Here is a 16,830-nt window from a genome sequence, read left to right as displayed (position 1 = left end):
TAGTGTGAAAAAAAAAAAAAAAAAAAGGTGGGATTGTGAGCAGAACCCTCGGCCTCTCCTCTCAGTCCGTCTAAGTTTGGTTTCGGTTCAGTACAGTTTGGTTCTGCTGTCTGCCCGGCGCCCGTCAGACTATCCTCCACTGCACGATGCTCATGTCCTTCCCGCCAGTCGACACCAGGTAGCTGTCGTCAAACAGGAAGGTCACATTGGTCACGTGGCTGCTGTGGCCGCCGTAAACGTGGCCGGGAGCCTGGAAGAGACGTGTAAAAAGACAAACTTTAAAAAAAAAAAAAAAAATCGACACGAAAACCGAAATGAGTTGATTGTAAATTGTTTTTTTTTTACCCTGAACTGCGAGCAGGGGTACGAGAAGAGATGGACCTTCCCGAAGTCGTCCCCGGTGGCCAGGAGGCTCCTGCCGTTGGACCTGCACGCCGCGTTGATGTCCGTACCGTCTGACCCGTCGGGCCACAGCCCTGGGAACGAGCCGAGAGGACCGCGTGAGCACCGGACACGCCCGAGGGCGCGAGAGGAAGCGAGCCGCTGGCTTCACTTACCGAACGCCTGGAAGCCCAAAGTGCAAGTGTAGGTGGCCCAGTCGATGTCCCTGGTGGTCTCCGCGCTGACCACCTGCTTACACACCGACGGGATCCCTGGAGAGGAGAGCAAACAAATCAACACTGAGGAACTTGGAAAAAGGGTCAAAAGATGCCAAATATACATTTCATAAAATGTTTCTTATGGGACATAAAATCCTGTTTGCTGCAGCATTTCAGGAATTATTATTACTGCCCACCAACCGAAGGTGAAAAAGGCGATCTGAGCGATGTGGCCCGTGTTCGAGTCCGTAACGTCACAGTGACGGTTGTACTTACAGTACAGTATCTCATAGTCGCCTGAGTTTGACACCAGGTACTGGGAGTCCACTGACCAGTCCAGGTGGGTGATGAAACTGGAATGACCCTGATGAGAAATAAGGACTGGTTTCAGTGTGGAAGATCAAAAAAACAACAACATAAATACGATCCTAGAACGAATCAGAAGAGGTGTGCGACTGCGAGGCAGAGCAGACAGGACAAACACGGGCGCTCACCGAACACTTCCCAACTCGACTGTATTTCCTCCCGTTCTCCGCCACGGCGTAGATGTAGATGTAGTTGTCGTGGGAACCGATAGCCAGGAAGTTGCCATCTGAAGAGAGGACAGAATACAGGAAAAAAAAAAGCACATTTTGACTCATTCTCCAGAGGAAACAACAAGCTGTCCACCTGCCTAATATTGTTTTCTCCTGTGGGGATAGAAACAAAGAGGAGGGAGAGTCCTGGGAGTTTCAGATGTCAGGACTTCACGAACCGACCCTCAGGCTCTGAGAATTAAAGGATAAGGTCACCGGGGATCAGATTAGCTTCCCACAGAAGCCATCAGATCTCATCATTGTTGATCCTTTTCCTGGAACTGCTCTTTTTTTTCTTTTTTGTTTTAAAGCTCCTACTGTGGCATCCGTGCAAACGCCTGGAAGCACCTCATTGTAACCAGATGAGTAACGCTCTTCACTTCGCCATAATATTGTGGCAGATTGTCACATGATGACTCAGGTCAGGTCTAGTCTTTCAACACATCTCTGCACATTTCAGCCAGAAGCTGTGCCACGCTTTAACACATTTAAACACGTCCGATCATCAAACCAGGACGCCATCCTTCGAGCCCTGCTCCCGGGCTGCAGACACTAAGTCAGGACGAAGACAACATACCTGGCCCGTAGCGCATTACGGACAGCTGCTCGTTCCCGTCCGTGTGCACGGTGACCAAATCCTTGGAATCAGTGTCCAGCACCTGCCACCTGCAGGATCAGAGGCGCAGTTAGCTTTGTGCCGGCTTCGAGTTAAGGCAGACCTTTTAAAACTACATTTTCAACCTAAGCGGCCAGTGGATGCATCTGTACCTGCCAGTTTGGGTTCCTATGGCAACCACGGCTCCCGACGGGTGGAAACCTGCCGACTGGGCTGTATCCTGTTTTTCAAAAATGAGAAAAAAAAAAAAACATACACTTTATTCAGAAGCATGTTTTCAGATTCCTCGTTTAACTGAATGTCATTGCACGGTCCTACATATTCTCAAGGGCGATAATCGTCCTTTAGAGGCCAATTCACGGCTTGTAATTTCCCCCGACTGACCCCAGGGGGCGGTGTTGGTCCGACCTACTTCCAAACTTTTAGTCCAGATGAGCTGATGGGTGCTGGAGTCCCACAGACAGACCTGCCTGTCATATCCACAGGTCAGGAACTGAGACTTCCAGGGATGGACGGCCAGACCCCACAACTCATCGGTGTGACCCTGGAGAGGAGGATTTTTTTTTAATTTAAACAAACAACAAGAACAATCCTATAAAGCACGGCGGATGAAGCGACCTCCACCTGTGTAATAGGGACGAACTCTCCGTCCAAGCTGCCCAGCAGGACAAAGTTCTTGGTGGTCCCGATGAGCACCGTCTCCCCTCGCCCCTCTGCGATGGTCCGGATGGGACCAAACGCTTCAGGCACCTGCAGAGAAAGGGCCAACATTTACCGCACGCCGGGCCGCCTAGCCTTTCTCCGCATGGAGTCGTGTCCGCAACGCAATGCTGCAAAAACTGAGCTCACTGAGGACACAAAGCTTCTACAAAACGCCCGTCATGGTGGGACTTCTGGCTCAATACATCCAGGAGTTCATTAAAAAGAAAGAACAGGACATAAAGTTCAACATTTGTTTGAAACAGTGAGGTCAAATGGTCGCCATTTTTATTACAATTTGAAAATCTACATTTACTTGAATGCTGTAACTGCAAAGAAAAGTTACTATTAACAAACTAAAAAGGTATTTTTCTTAGTTCTGTTTCAGTTTTGGGATAGATGACTTCACGTTTTCTCAGAGCTGTCTTGATTTTGATGCTGAATTATTTAAAAAAAAAAAAAAAACTCAACAGTCTCTGTTTTCGAGATGCAGCCCCAAACCATAATAAATCCACCGCCATAATAAATCCATCCTTGTGTTCAGCAGAAACTAAACGACCTCGGCGACTTTCTAACAGGAGCTCTAACGGCAGCTTGTCCTTTGGATCGTGTTTGATTCATGCGTACGTTTTGAGAAAAAACAAAACAAAAAAAAAACAGGATTCTGGTTTCCGACCTCCACCGTTTGGATCTGCTGGTAGCTGCCGTCCCAGGAAACGAGCCTGCGGTCCTTCCCCCCGGACACCAGCGTGCCGTTCCGCAGCATGCACACCGCAAAGATGCTGCCCTCGTGGGCTCCTTGGATGGCGTGGCCGATGCGATTAGTGCCTGTGTGACAGAGATTGATGAGGGTGGGCGACCGATTAACGGACAGGAAGGCGGACGGACAGAAGCGTAATCAATAGATAAAACACGCAGAGAGAGATGTGGGATCTGAGGGTAAGAAGTGGACTTCTTCCATTAAAGTTCACACCAGATGCAGCTCCTCCACCGGGAGCCGACTCACTTTCTCTGGTTTTGCACTTGTGCGCCTTTAAAACTCGCCGAGACGGCTTCCAGTTACCTTTCCCCCACACCAGGATGTTTCCGCTCGAGTCCCCGGTGATGGTGTCTCCATTCTCTGCGAAGTTCACACACAGCACGAACTTGGGCTTCTCTTGTTTCTGCAACGAACACAACAAAAACATAAAGATCGCTACAGGCCGTACGCCTTCAAATCAAACTCAAGCGCTTCATGAGACGTGAGAAATCCAATTTTTTTTTTTTTTTTTTTTTTTTTACCTCGAACAGTCCTTGCTTCTTCGCCAACGTGCCTCCTTTCTCCAGCGTCCAGAAGTAAAGATGGGACTTGCCACAAGTCACGATGACGTTGCTGTCAGTTGGGTGAAAGTCTGCGGCGAACACCGACTCGTTGGAGCACTGGGCGGGGGGGAACGCACAAAGCAGAGTTCAGCCTCAGCAGAGTTCAGCCTCAGCAGAGGAACAGCGATTCAAACCGTGCGCTTTGAAAACACGCCGACCTTCGCTTCAGCCAGCCTGTCCTCTCTCTGCCAGTCCCAGACGGAAAGGACGTGGTCGTTGGAGTCGTCTACGACGCAGAGAGTGTTTCCTCCGTTCTAACATCACAGAAAACAGGAGAAGAGAGCGACAGAGCGCGTCAGGAGACCAGAAGAGAAGAAGAGCCGAAGGGCTCTCCCAAAACGAGCCGCCGGTGGTTCCCGTACCGACTTGGAGAAAGCCAGGCAGACGAGTCCTCGGTCGAAGAAGCCCGCGCCCAGAACGTGGAGGGTGTTGAGGCTGACCGAGTCCCAGACACGAACGTGGGGAGCCAGCTGCTGTCAGGGAAAAAAACGTCAGGCCAGGTGGACCGTTTGTAGCTGCAAAGTTCAAGAGCGTTAAACAGCTCGCACTTACTTTTCCATCGGATGAAGTGCCCGCTACCTGCCCGGTTGCTATGGTAATTTTATCAGGATGGACAGCCAGGCTGGTGAAGATATATATACATATTTTAAAAAAAAAAACCCAAACATGAACAAGTAGGAAGCTTTTTTGACATGAAAACATCCTTTTTTAATAAAGATGAGCAACATGAAAGGCTGCACTCTGTCTGCAGGAGACAAATTAAAGCACATTCCTCCTGTTTTAGGTGAAGTGTCCTCCTCCTGACCTCCGAGTGGAACGGCTTCAGTTCATCCTCACTTCCCTTGCTTTAATGGTTGCAAGTGGAACATTTTCAAGCCACGACCCTTTCCGCTCGCGGGCCTCACCATTTGATGTCGTCTGTGTGTCCGGTGTAGTGTCTCTGCAGCCGCTCGTCCACGTTGAACAGGACGACCACGGAGGCGATGAAGTACACCGTCTCCCCGGTGGGAAGCAGGTAAAGGTTGGAGCGGCAGTCTCGGCCTCGGTATCCGTAGCTGAGCATCGTTGGGGGGTCAAGGAGTCAAAAAAAAAACAAAGAAAAGGAAGTTTTCACAATTTTTACAGCTCAGGCTTCAGAAACAGGTTAAAGGGGGAACTACTTTAGGTCCTTGTTAAAGTAGATTCAGCTACAAAATAAGCAGCGCACATATCTGATTTGCCTTACAGCCTTTTCCCACAAAATGAAGCGGCTTTAAAAATAAAACACAAAGCACAAAGAGGAGCTGCTGACTGCTTGCACGCAGCAGGTTATTCCTGACTCTGGGCTGCGGTTGAGCCGCGGCATCGTCACACTGCTTCCTTTCCTCGCGGCCCGAGTTTGAGCTTTTTCCACACGCAGTACAGCCGCTTTTTCATTTCCGCTGTTTCAGGCTGCAGGTAAAAGGATACACCCAGTCCAGCTTGAGCTTGTTGCTGGGCAGCTCTCCTCTGGACTCCAGGCAGTAGCTGTCCACTTGGTCTTTGGGCATGAACATGGTGACGGGACGACCCTTCAGGTACATTTTCACATAACCTTCCTCTAAAAACAAAAAAAAACAAAAAGGGCAACAGAAAGCATCAGTGAGACACGAAGCATTATTAGGACAGATCGTTGGTGTTAGATGACTCAGTATGTTCAGATTAACAAGCGTGATTAAAGGATTGAAGAGTGAGGTGAGAATATGTGATGGATTATGGTTTTGGTGACAACAATCGAAAGCAGAAAATGAACAGAACTCGCCAGGACAAGAAGGTGCTTGTTTTTTTTTTTTTTTTTTGCAAAACTCGCCTTTATTAGTTCATTTCCGACAACACGGGACACAAAGTGAACTGCAAAACACTTGGTTAAAAGCTTCCCAAAAACAAAACAAAACAAACAACAACTCGGTTTTTCTGACGCAGACACGAACGGAGCGGCGAAAACATCTCAACCCGAAAACGTAAAACATGCAGAGAACAAAACAGAACGTTATATACACCAAGTGAGATTATTAACTTGAATGATTGAACTTCTCGGTGAAGTGAGGATTATGCTTCAGTGACAAAACGCCTCTGTGATTTTACGGCACACGTCTGATATAAAACCACAAGTTTGGCTCTACGGTTTGAAAACCCGGAGCGGCTACGCTGTCGTGCTCCTATTTTCTGAGCTAGTAACAAATCTGGAAGTACTGGCTGGGGGATTTGACGGGGCTGCGGTAGCTCGGAGTGTCAAGCGGAGGCGACAGATTCCCCGAGCTCCTCAGCTGGAGGCCACGGTTTGGGATCTTTCTGACGGCGCCGCCTCGCCTGCTGCGGCTGCTTTCTGAGCCTCGCCGAGGCCATTTGGCGGCTGGAGGAGTTGCGAAAGCCGAGGCTGCGGGGCGGCCGCTGCGTCCCGTCTGTTCGGCAGAGCGGCTGAGGGTAATCTGTACTGTGACTACCACGCAGAGGGAAGGGGGAGAGAGAGAGAGAGAGAGAGAGAGAGAGCAGGGAAGGCGATGATGGAGAAAGTTAGATCCATGAAATGTCTGAAAACTGTCTGAAACCACCAAACTGAAAACTAGGCTAGGAGGAGGAAGCAAACTAACTTTGTGTGAATCACGAGCACGCTGCTTGGATTTGTTACAATCTGAACGATTAAGACGAAGTCGTGTTTGATGTAAAACTGCTGTGAACACCTCGTGGAGTTGTGCCCGAGTGCCACAGATCCAAAAACCCAAAACTTCAGGTTTCAAATCTCTGCATGCCGACTGTGACCCTGCGCCTCCAAACCCACCCGGAGCGGGCAGGACGTTTTGCCTCCTTTAGACTAGATGCCATTTGGGTTTTTAAAAAAAATGGATCTTCTTTTTTCCTCTTTAACTGGCAGGTGAGAGAGATGACATCTCTCAGCTTTTTAAGTCAAAAAATGCAACATAATTAACAGGTTCCGTAAAAAAAAAGTTATTTTTGTTAAGCTAAATGTAGGCATCCAGACTGTACGACTTTCAGCATTTAATCCCTCTTTGAGAAGACGTTTGAGGCTTTCTGGACAGGTTTGTGAATTTGTTAAACGCACTGCAACCAAACAGATGACACGTCATGCGCGAGAAGACTACAGGCGAAACGAAAAATCCAAGAAGATCTCCAAAAACGAGACTGAATGAGATGCAAATACTCAGTCTGAGGGCGGGGAGACAAGACCAGCTGTGGGGAAATGAACTCAATCAGCCCGCAGAGGAACTCCAAGGCAAAGCGGCAAAGCGTCAGACATTTTGTGTCGTCGCTGCGGCGACAAAAAAAAACGAGACTTCCCAGAAGCGAACGTGAGGCCGTGAGCAAAACGGGACACAGCGCTCGGTGCGGGTTAGGTGGGGGGTCGCTTGTGAGGGGAGTTGATTCAGCTGCAACAAATTCAAAAAGGGAAAGCAACGCTCACACACACACACACTCGTCGACCCACTCCTGGCCCCGTCTGGACAGTCCTCACTCTAGTTTTAGGTTAAACTTAAGAGTCAAAAATCCAGATTTTTGGTTAAGTGAACGTGTGTCTTACGAGAACAGGTCGTTTGCTGTGTTCAGAGAGCTGTGAAGACTGGCGGCAGGGAGGGGGTCATTGTAGGGGGACGAGGGGGGCTGGCCTACCTTTGCAGTGGGTCACACGTCGCATCCCTTGTAAAGGTCACAAAGAGACACACAAGCACCGGATGAGGACGTGGCATGGCTTTCTCACCTCTTAATGTGAGCACACTTTCTGTTCCCCGGTGATAACCAACAGCCGCTTCTGTCCGGGAGGTTTGTAGCAAACCACAATGTTCCTTCAGCTCAACCAGTGCTCATTTTCTGACTTTCTAAAATGCATGAAAAGCGCTCCGTTTCAAACTGAGACTGATTGTAATTCCTGTTATAGTTGGGAGACTCAAAAGTGCCATTTAAGAACCCCATAAAAGGAGAAAACTCCAGAGGATTTCAGCATTTTCTCTTTATTGCCTGTTTTCTGTTCTATTGCTCAGCAGCTGCTTGGTTCGGCTGAAAGGAAACGCTCCAACAAATGCACTCATGTGTTTAAAATAAAGTTTGAACTCCAGAAGGCTTCGGCTGCAATTCAAGACAGGTGTTAAATCCCTTTTGTTACAAGAAGAAATGACTGTGTTTGCATTTTTAAGCGTCCCAAATTAGAAACAGTACAGAAAAGGTTCATTAGGATGAAGAGCTGGGTGGGGAGTGGACTGTGAGGATGTCGGCTTGTTAAATGTGAAATCATGGATGATGGAAACATCTGACACTGACATTCAAAGCAGGGCATCCCAGCTCTGAGTGGTCCTCTGTGTGCGGCGCACAGGCCCAAACGTTAACGAATGAACTCGCCCTCAGACAAGAGTCACAGAGCGGCCCTTCGCGGACACAGAGAACCACTGAGCGTTGGATTTTTTTTTTTTTTTTTGATTTGTCTGCGAAGAGTTGGAACACAGCGGGGGAACTCACAGAGCTGCGGACTCTTACCTGCGTTGAACACTGGATCCCTCTGCTTGCTGCAAAGTAAATGAGTAAACACACAAGCTGTCAATTAGCATCCCAAATCCAGGAAAAAAAAAGAAGAAGAATCAGCTCTTCCCCTAGGAATGGTGAGTTTTCTGCTCTGTTAGACTAGAGCAGGGGTCTCCAATCCTGGTCCTCGAGGGCCACTATCCTGCATATTTTCCTTTTTTCTTTGGTCCAACACACATGATTTTAATCAATTGGTGATAAACAGGCTTCTGCAGAACATGAAGAGGTGATTTAACCACTGAATCAGGTGTGTTGGAGCAGGAAAACAAGGAAAATATGCAGGATAGTGGCCCTGGAGGACCAGGATTGGAGACCCCTGGTCTAGAGGATTGCAAACAAGAACGGCCTTCCTGAACGGGAGAAAATCACGGCGGCCGTTGCTCTGAACTACCTGTCGCTCCTTTTGCTGCTGGAGCTGCTGCCGGTGGACCCGGCCCGGGTCCGGTTGCCCTTAGAGTCGCCCGAATCCCTGCGAGTGAGGGTCCCCACGTGTTCGTTGGAGCTGGTTCTCCTCACAGTGCTGCCGGGGCCAAACGGACAGGAAACAGAGGCATAAAGGGTCACACACGCTTTTAGTTGTTAACCACCTCTGAAGTGAGCTAAAACGGGGCTGAAAACGCCTTAAATCTGTGTTGACCTGCTGCAGTTTGCCCGTCTGCCTTCACAGGAAGCACATTTTGACAACCATAAAGTCACTGAAACGCCACTGTTTGTCTGAAGACTCATCCATCACTAACTCTAATTAATTTTTAAACCCCATTTGGTAAAAACAGGTGAATCTGAACCTGCAGACGTTCATAAGAAGCGACTCTAAAGTACTTGTCTGCCTCACTTTATCGTTCATTTTTACTCTAGATGATGCTGTATGACTGAACATTCTGCCGAACTGAGAAAAAGTTCATCGCGCTGGACTGATGAGGCAGCTGTAGAGACACAATAAATGTCCCAGTTTCACCTATTTCTGCGTTCCTGGGGAAAATACTAAGAGCTGAAGTATTAATGTGTGGGTAAATGTGGGTAAAAATGGAAAAGCATGTTCAATTTTCAACATAAAGAGCATTTTGTTAATGAATTTCATTCATTATTTGCTCCAAAAATAGCCACAGGGATGATAAAATGTAAAAAAAAAAACTTTTTATGCATCGGATTTTGTTTTTAACCAGAGATGTTTGCCCAAAAAAGAATACAGATCCAGGGCATTTTCCCACTGAAATATAATTTTAAAATCCGTCTGGAAGTAAAAATAATCGCACTTGGGAACCAGAGTGAGATTAAATAGCAAACTGCTGCAACTTTGTGATGGTTGTTTGGAGAAGATCAGCAGCCTGTTAGGGCCTGATCTGCCTTTTTTTTTTAGAAAGTTTTTTTTTATCAAAAAACAAGAAAAGAACAGGAGTCATCTAAACAATAAATGGCTTGAAATAGTAAAACTGCAAATCAGGGAACAGGATGACAAAAAGTCATCTGCCCGGTCGGACTGTGGTCTGTTTTAAACACTGTTTTCCCCCAACCACAGTCCTGATTTACATACGTTTTTAGATGGCTTTCTTCCATGTATTGTGCTGTTTCTACTTTGTTTCCATCTGGAGCTGTTCAAATCTGCATACTGGAGGCCAAACTATTCATAGCAAAAAGCTGGACGGCCAGTAAGTCATCTAATCCACCCGATGGGGGCAAAAAAAAGGCCTTTTCAAAGCCCTGAATCTGGCCAGCGACTGTCATCTGCTCCGGTGAGCGTCTGTGTGTTTGTCCTCCGAGGGACGGAGCTCGATGTGTTTCCCCCATGAGGAGTGGGACGGCGGTAATTGGGCCACAGGGCATTGAAGGCAGCTTTAATGGGACTGTGACCAAGCTGTGCTTTAAAGCTAACCCTGTAGAGGAGGAGAGCCACACACACACATCGGGCCAAAGAGGCCAATGAGAAACAACGATTTTAGCGACGGATCGTTAGCTGAAGATGGGGCTCGGTAAGAGGTGGCTGTGATGGTTAGCGGTAATGAACTTCGGCGCGTTCTCACCTGAGGGGCAGGTAGAGTAACCTGAGAGGAGACAGAGAGCAAAGAGCTGAAGCGAGAGGCAGGACGTGTGGCATTGTACGAGAAGTCAAAACACCACAGATGGGGAGGACGTGTTATCGAAAGGGAGACAATGCTATCGAACGGATGGGCCAGACGGGAAAACTAGGAGAAACAAAACAAAATGCATGAACCTAAACACGTTTATTGTTACTCTTTGACTCACAATCCCAACAATAACGGTCTCAACACAAATTACATAAATGCGTCCATTCAGAACTTCCTGTTTTCGCTCTGGGACAAAATGCCTGAAGCCCAAATCGAACCCCTGAGTTAAAGAGGTAACATCTGTTTGGACTGGAGCAGGTCTCTGGTGTCTGCAGGCCTCATTTGATTATGATAATGTCATCCAGAACTGGGAAGAAGCTATTATTCATTTGGCGGGGAAGATTTACAACTTGGCCTTCACAATCCTTAACACACACACAGACAGACACACACACACGGCACTGACAATGCTGCCTCTCGGGTGTATCAGCCGTGCTAAATGTCAAAAGCTTCAGCTGATAAAAGCGGCTGAAATGTTATGGCTGAAGCCGCAGAGGCAAAGACAAACAGAGACGTGCCTCCTGACAAATCCAGCTTTTGAAAAGATAAAAAAAGAGATAAAAACAAATAAAGTAAAAGAAGCGGGCTGGCTGTGTGGGGGCGCTGAGGGACGAGAGAACCAGCGCCGCACAATCTACTGGGATCGAGCCCAAAACAAAACAAAAAGTGGGGGTTGTTTTCATGTCCTCACCTCTTGTTGGCTGCTGCGCCGCCGTCCTTCCTGGATCCAGATCCGGACGGGGAGGGCAGGGTGCCTTTCTTTGGTAGAACGGTCCCGTTGTTGACTGTGGGCCGTAATGGCAGAGTGGCAATCATTGGCCTGGCTGAGGTGGGGGGGGGACAAAAACAACACCAGAGCTTCTATCAGGGTCAGGTTTAGTGAAATGAATGTACAGAGGGGTGGCGTGGTAATTAGAGAATATATTAGTCATAAGGTAAAGAATTTCCTCCTTCATCTTTACCGTATCTTACAGCTTTTTGCGTTACAGCGCAAAAATCTACAGTTTTCAAGCTGAAAGTCTCCTTTTAAGGGGATTATATTCATCCACAGATGCTGCAGCTGTGGCTGAAACATCTGTTCCTCCTCTACCTGTCTGAGAAACCGTGTAACGTATCTGCATGCCTTTTAGTCTGACATCCTGCGAGCACACACACAAAAACACAGAGAAGAGGACCCAGAGTTTGACATGTTTGACTAACTAGGCCTCTTGGGAGGAGAGCCATCGAGAGACGGGGTTGGGGAGGAAAAACAGGCACAAAAGGTGCTGCAGGCAGGAAATATGTAAAAAAAATGATGTTTTTGAACAGGAACACGTTTAAGATCATATCGGAGGATGAACACGCAAAAAAACTCAATTTCTTGTAAGACAAATTCGTTTATTTTAAGGTAGCAAGTGCCATTTGGAGGGAAATTTTTTTCCAATCTTTGGACTGACAGCTCAAAAAGTGCTCACACACACACACACACACAGTGAGGGGAGCACAGAGTAACAAATGCAGACCGAAACCTTTATCTGTAGCAGTAAATATTTAATAGATGGCGTTTCCTCCACACACCTGCTCCCTGTTAAAGCTCATGTAGTCTTTAAGCAGCGAGGGGAAGCTGAGGTGTGTGAAGGAAGAAGATAAACGTGTGTGTCTTCCTCCTGAGCGAAAGTGGACCTCGGCTCGTCCACGGTCGGAACGGGCAGCGGCTCGCAGTCACGGCCTGCTTCTGCTTCACTGCTTGCTTGCTCCTTGAACGATTTTACGCTGCCAGAGGGAACAGGTTATGACGTCACCTCTGCTGGCGTTCTACCCCGAGTCGTGGCAAACAGAAGCAGGAAAATCCGCTGAGGTCCTTCAAAGTGGCTGTCAGAACAGATGTGCCGAGATTTAGGAGTGAAGACTGTGAGGAAAGCTCTTCCTGATGCAAAGACAGAGCGTTTTGCCCTTTTGTTGACTCACAGGTCTCAGGGTTTTAACAAACCTGTCTGCATTCATGGCCTGAAACTTGTACCAACCATGCAAGATGCTTCCAGAGTGAGCGGTGGTTCAAACGTGCACGTGAACACATCAGGCAGACTACAGTCAGCCTACCTGGCGTCTCAACACTGTTGCCTGCTGAGGGAGACTTTCTCATCACAGCAGCGTCTGCATTTAACACACGGCGCATTTCGCAACACACGGGGCCCAGGTGAGGAGGAGACGAGACAGAAGAGAGGTTTTGACATGTCTCGGCCTCGTCAATTGTAAAAAAATCAAACTTCTGTTGGATGTTACCTTTGGTGGGTCCTCTACGGGCGCCCACGGCCTGCTGCTCCTCGGACAGGTTCAGCCGGCGGACCACGTCGGCCAGGGCGGACTTGAGCAGCTGAATCTCGTCCTCCTGCATCTGGACCCGCTGCTCCAGCGAGGCGATGCGGTCGGTCACCTCCATGCTGCTGGCCGCCGACCCGCTGTCATCTGAGGAGGCGGGCAAAGCAGAACACGGGAGGGGTTCAAAAAGGTCACAGAGAGCGACTCTCCTGCCTGTTCTCATCATCTGTCTGTCCTCGCCACTTGTTTAACAGATTATTACTGTGCTGCGGGCCGATCACCGACCACCAGGGCCCGGTTCATTAACCAAAACACACGCACTCTGGAGTGGGGACTCCCCCGTTCGGACTTTGATGTCACAGTGGTTTGGATGAAATATTAATGTAAATCTGTGCTGTGTTTCCCCCCAGCGGACCTGAAATAACAGCCTGATGCATTATGCATTAGAAGGAGCAGCTCCGGGTGATTAAGCTGAGCTGCAGTTTGTGTTTAACCCCCACCCCCCGCGCCGCTGCCTCCTGAGAACGTGAAACGGCTCCTGACCTCCTTCTGACACGAGTCCTAACAGCAAACAAGAGCTTCTTCGAGGATTCCTGATGTTAGCTCTCATGTAAACGGATTCAGCCGTAATCCGATAGAGAGGAAATGAAGTCCACTAACTGAGTTACTGGGAGACTAACGCTGAAAAAAACCCTGAAATAATATCACTAAACATTGACGCAGCTGACTACCTTTTAAAGACATTTTTAGTTCAAGGTAAATAATTACTATGAATAGCAAAATATGTTCTGTTTTCGGTCTAAATGGCACATAAAAGTTGACACTGAGCACATTTAGGAATGCACAACCCACTAAGGTAGAACCAAATCTATGCATATTTATTTCTATAACCTTCTTTAAATATCAATTATTGTTTCCAGGAGAGAAAATCTGATTCGTGACCAAAATCCGCTGCCTGTTTGTTTAAGTTAAATTTGCAAGAATCTCTTAAATCTTTGCTGTTTTTGAAACATTTTTTTAGTCTTATGATTGAATTTGTTTTCTTTAGATTATTCCATAAAACATAATTTTAATAACTAACTGTTTACACGGCTCATAGAAGTGAATATTATATCATTACTTGTGACACTAATTGTTACAAAAAGTTAAAAAAAAACAGCAGTCATAAATGAATCAAAACCATACTGTGGATGTTAAGATTGTTTATGTTGTCATGATGCCAATATTTAATTAGGTGTTTAGTGGTTTTTTGTCATGGTTGTTGGGTTTTTCGGGTGATTTTGAACCTGGTTTCTGGTCTGTTTCTCTCAGTCAGCCTTGTTTTCAGCTCTTTTCCCACCTGTTTGCAATTAATAATCATCCCACCTGTCCTGCATTCATCAGCCACCCTCTCAGATCTCACCCTCTTTAGTCACAAACCCTCAAACATGAGCGTGTCAGTTCTCAGTTTTTGCTTCACGTGTTTTGATTTGATTGAGTTTGAGAGAGAGAAAGAGCTGATCTTAAACCGATCCAGGAGAAAGTGCTGCAAACCTCAGCCAAATAAATCAGCTAGATGTTTCCTCTTTACTTGGATGTGTGTTTTTCCAGCTTTTAGCTGTGCCGACATGTTATTTTAACTCAAAAAGTGAAACGTTGGGAGGTTGTTCAGGTTAATCCGGACGCTCCAACTCCTCCTGAGAGAGAAGAGTTCAGGCTGATCTCATGAAGAGTCATTTGGTTTAAAATAAATCTAAACTAAATGTGAAACAACATCAGCAGAGTTCATTTTCAACTAACTATTCCTCTTTTTGATCAGTCTTTAAGAAAGAAGACAACACCATCTTCAGAGATACGACCAACAATGGATATAAATAGCTTTCTGCTCACCTGGAAAGATTCCTTTGAAGCGATTCTTGTTCATATTAAGATTTGAAAGAAAGTTGTTTAATATAAAGCTTCAATTGTCAGCGCAGAATCTGTTGTGGGTCTGCTCCCAACACCGACACGATGACAGTGTGATACCATTATTGGCTGGAGAACAATCGCTGGCTGTCACGGCCCTGATCGGTCTGACACGCCATGTTGGACGCGCAGCTTCCTGCGACATCTGAGGCAAGTTCCCCCGCGGAGCCCGGACCAAGAAAAGGTCAGAGAGGCTTGGTGCTCGTTCAGAGAAACGCAGACGAGGCCATGTCACTGCTGCGCAGACGCCGAGGATCCAGCAACAGGTCGGATTTCGTTAAACAGAAATCCATCCTATAAAGGATTGGAAACCACCTCTACAGCAGGGGATCACCGCATCCTAACAACCTCCATCGCTGTCAGTCATCAAGTTCAATCACATCCACTCCCACCAACTTTCTCCCTCTGATCTTGTCTCATTGTCTGACCAACATGTGGCCCGGTCACCAATTTGAGACAAATCTTTCTGCCTTCATCTGAAGGACGGCGTCCTTCGAGCGCTCGTCCATCACTTCGGCTTCAGAGAGTCAACCTCATTTCCCCGTTTACATCCTCACCTTATTTCTGAGTCATTTGCCGCATCGATAATGAACACGAGAGCGAGCAGAAGTGCTTCCCCCCCACCCCCACCCCTCTTTTACAACCTCATCAGCCACAAGAATCAATGCAACGAAGGAGCACAAGGACAAAACGACAATCAAGGTTTTCGACCGACAATCCGAGCGACGCGAGGGAGTCGTGTTTCAACCATCTTCTGCGGCAGCCTTGAGCTGATCTGGATGTTTGAGATGACACAAACGCCTCAGAGATGTTTAAAAAAAAGACGTGAAGGATGCTCCTTCAACAGCAGCTGGATCAGAAACCGTCTTTTATGACAAACAAAGTGATGAATGCATATGTCCCCCCCCCCCTTCTCTTAGCAGAGCAGACGAGCCGCACTAAAGACAAAATGACCAAATGGAAAGTTCAGAGGATGAGCTGTGTCCAGTGGACGGTTTCAGAAACCCACAGCCAGTGTTTGCACCAAAGAGGGCTCAAAAACCCAAGCGGCTGCAGGAAACAGGCTGTCACAACGCTGACAAAAAGGGCTGACATCACTGCCGCTGCTGGCACATCTATAGTCACTCCTAACATCCGACCAGCTGCTTTAGCTGTACATTCAGAGCATTATGAGTTCAGCTGATGCAGACTGTTCCTTTAGGGCTGCCATTTCTCAAAAAAAAAACAACAAAAAAACAGATCTGGCGTCGCTCACGCATAACTGGACCAGATCCTAAACAACGAACTGGCACAAAGAGGTAAAATGTGCAGGAACTGAAAAACTATTAGAGAGTTGAAAGACAGAAAGTAGAAAGGTAGAACAGTAAGGGGTAAAGATGAGGAAAACCTGCGATTAAACCTAATGAGCAACATTAAAAGCACAAAAATTAGGCGTCTGTGTTCACGCATGAATGTGTTGACGTGTCGCCACTTTTATGTCGGCGGCTCAGCTTCTGAACAGTCGCAGTTTTCCTGTTTCCACCTAAAAAAAAAAAAACCCACAAAGAGCTCAGCGCCATCGATCGTGACGCGTCTAACTTCTGCTTGAGTCAGTTCTGGTTTGCATCCACCGACAGAAATATTATTATAGATTTAGCCGGGGAGGCCAACGCTGCAGTGCGGCTGTGGAGCAGCCTGGTTTTTATGCCAAATGTGAAAGAAAGTGGGACTGATGGGGGGAGAAAAGGGTGGCAGTCGAATGCCACAAATCTACACAGAAAAGTGACCAGAAAATGTATAGTAATGATGCAGCAACAATGAGTAATTTGTGTGCTTTATTTGTAGTTTCTGTTCACGTGGTGATCAGTAAAGAGGACTGTGGGAGGAAGGACGAGTCCTGATGCCTGCAGCCTGCATGACGGTGGAGTTTTAACTAATCAGATTAGAGAAACAGGTGCCTGGATTACAAGCTGCCCCCGACGGCCTCTCGGTCAACAAGGGGCTAAAAATGGATCAGAGAGACGGAAATCCTGCAAGACAAGTCGAGGGGAGATTAAAGAGGAGAGAGCAGACAGCACTGAGGGACG

General features: G+C 47.3%; 1 protein-coding gene across 7 annotated transcripts in view; it reads right to left on the bottom strand.

Annotated features, from left to right (window-relative positions):
* Positions 1–16,830, bottom strand: part of eml1 (EMAP like 1) — a 32,444-nt gene continuing 15,614 nt past the window's right edge. The window contains exons 2-24 of one of the 7 annotated variants that reach the window (XM_017416988.3): positions 12,785–12,967; positions 12,602–12,655; positions 11,214–11,346; positions 8,791–8,919; positions 8,355–8,383; positions 7,497–7,523; positions 5,301–5,430; positions 4,757–4,906; positions 4,404–4,473; positions 4,214–4,324; positions 4,010–4,105; positions 3,771–3,908; positions 3,553–3,652; positions 3,166–3,317; positions 2,415–2,540; positions 2,203–2,334; positions 1,943–2,010; positions 1,752–1,840; positions 1,094–1,191; positions 876–963; positions 558–653; positions 346–476; positions 1–250 (exon numbers count right to left, since the gene is read on the bottom strand). In XM_017416988.3, coding sequence (XP_017272477.1) covers positions 125–250; positions 346–476; positions 558–653; positions 876–963; positions 1,094–1,191; positions 1,752–1,840; positions 1,943–2,010; positions 2,203–2,334; positions 2,415–2,540; positions 3,166–3,317; positions 3,553–3,652; positions 3,771–3,908; positions 4,010–4,105; positions 4,214–4,324; positions 4,404–4,473; positions 4,757–4,906; positions 5,301–5,430; positions 7,497–7,523; positions 8,355–8,383; positions 8,791–8,919; positions 11,214–11,346; positions 12,602–12,655; positions 12,785–12,967 — 2,456 coding nt within the window. In that variant the 3' untranslated portion in view covers positions 1–124. Of the gene's footprint in view, positions 251–345; positions 477–557; positions 654–875; positions 964–1,093; positions 1,192–1,751; positions 1,841–1,942; positions 2,011–2,202; positions 2,335–2,414; positions 2,541–3,165; positions 3,318–3,552; positions 3,653–3,770; positions 3,909–4,009; positions 4,106–4,213; positions 4,325–4,403; positions 4,474–4,756; positions 4,907–5,300; positions 5,431–7,496; positions 7,524–8,354; positions 8,384–8,790; positions 8,920–11,213; positions 11,347–12,601; positions 12,656–12,784; positions 12,968–16,830 lie in introns of those variants that run through there. The other 6 variants (XM_037977904.1, XM_037977905.1, XM_037977906.1 and 3 more) reach the window with 6 other exon arrangements.

This window comes from Kryptolebias marmoratus, linkage group LG10 (assembly GCF_001649575.2).
Source record: "Kryptolebias marmoratus isolate JLee-2015 linkage group LG10, ASM164957v2, whole genome shotgun sequence".
Classification (NCBI taxonomy): Eukaryota; Metazoa; Chordata; class Actinopteri; order Cyprinodontiformes; family Rivulidae; genus Kryptolebias; species Kryptolebias marmoratus.
This window is presented reverse-complemented; position numbering and strand designations above follow the sequence as displayed.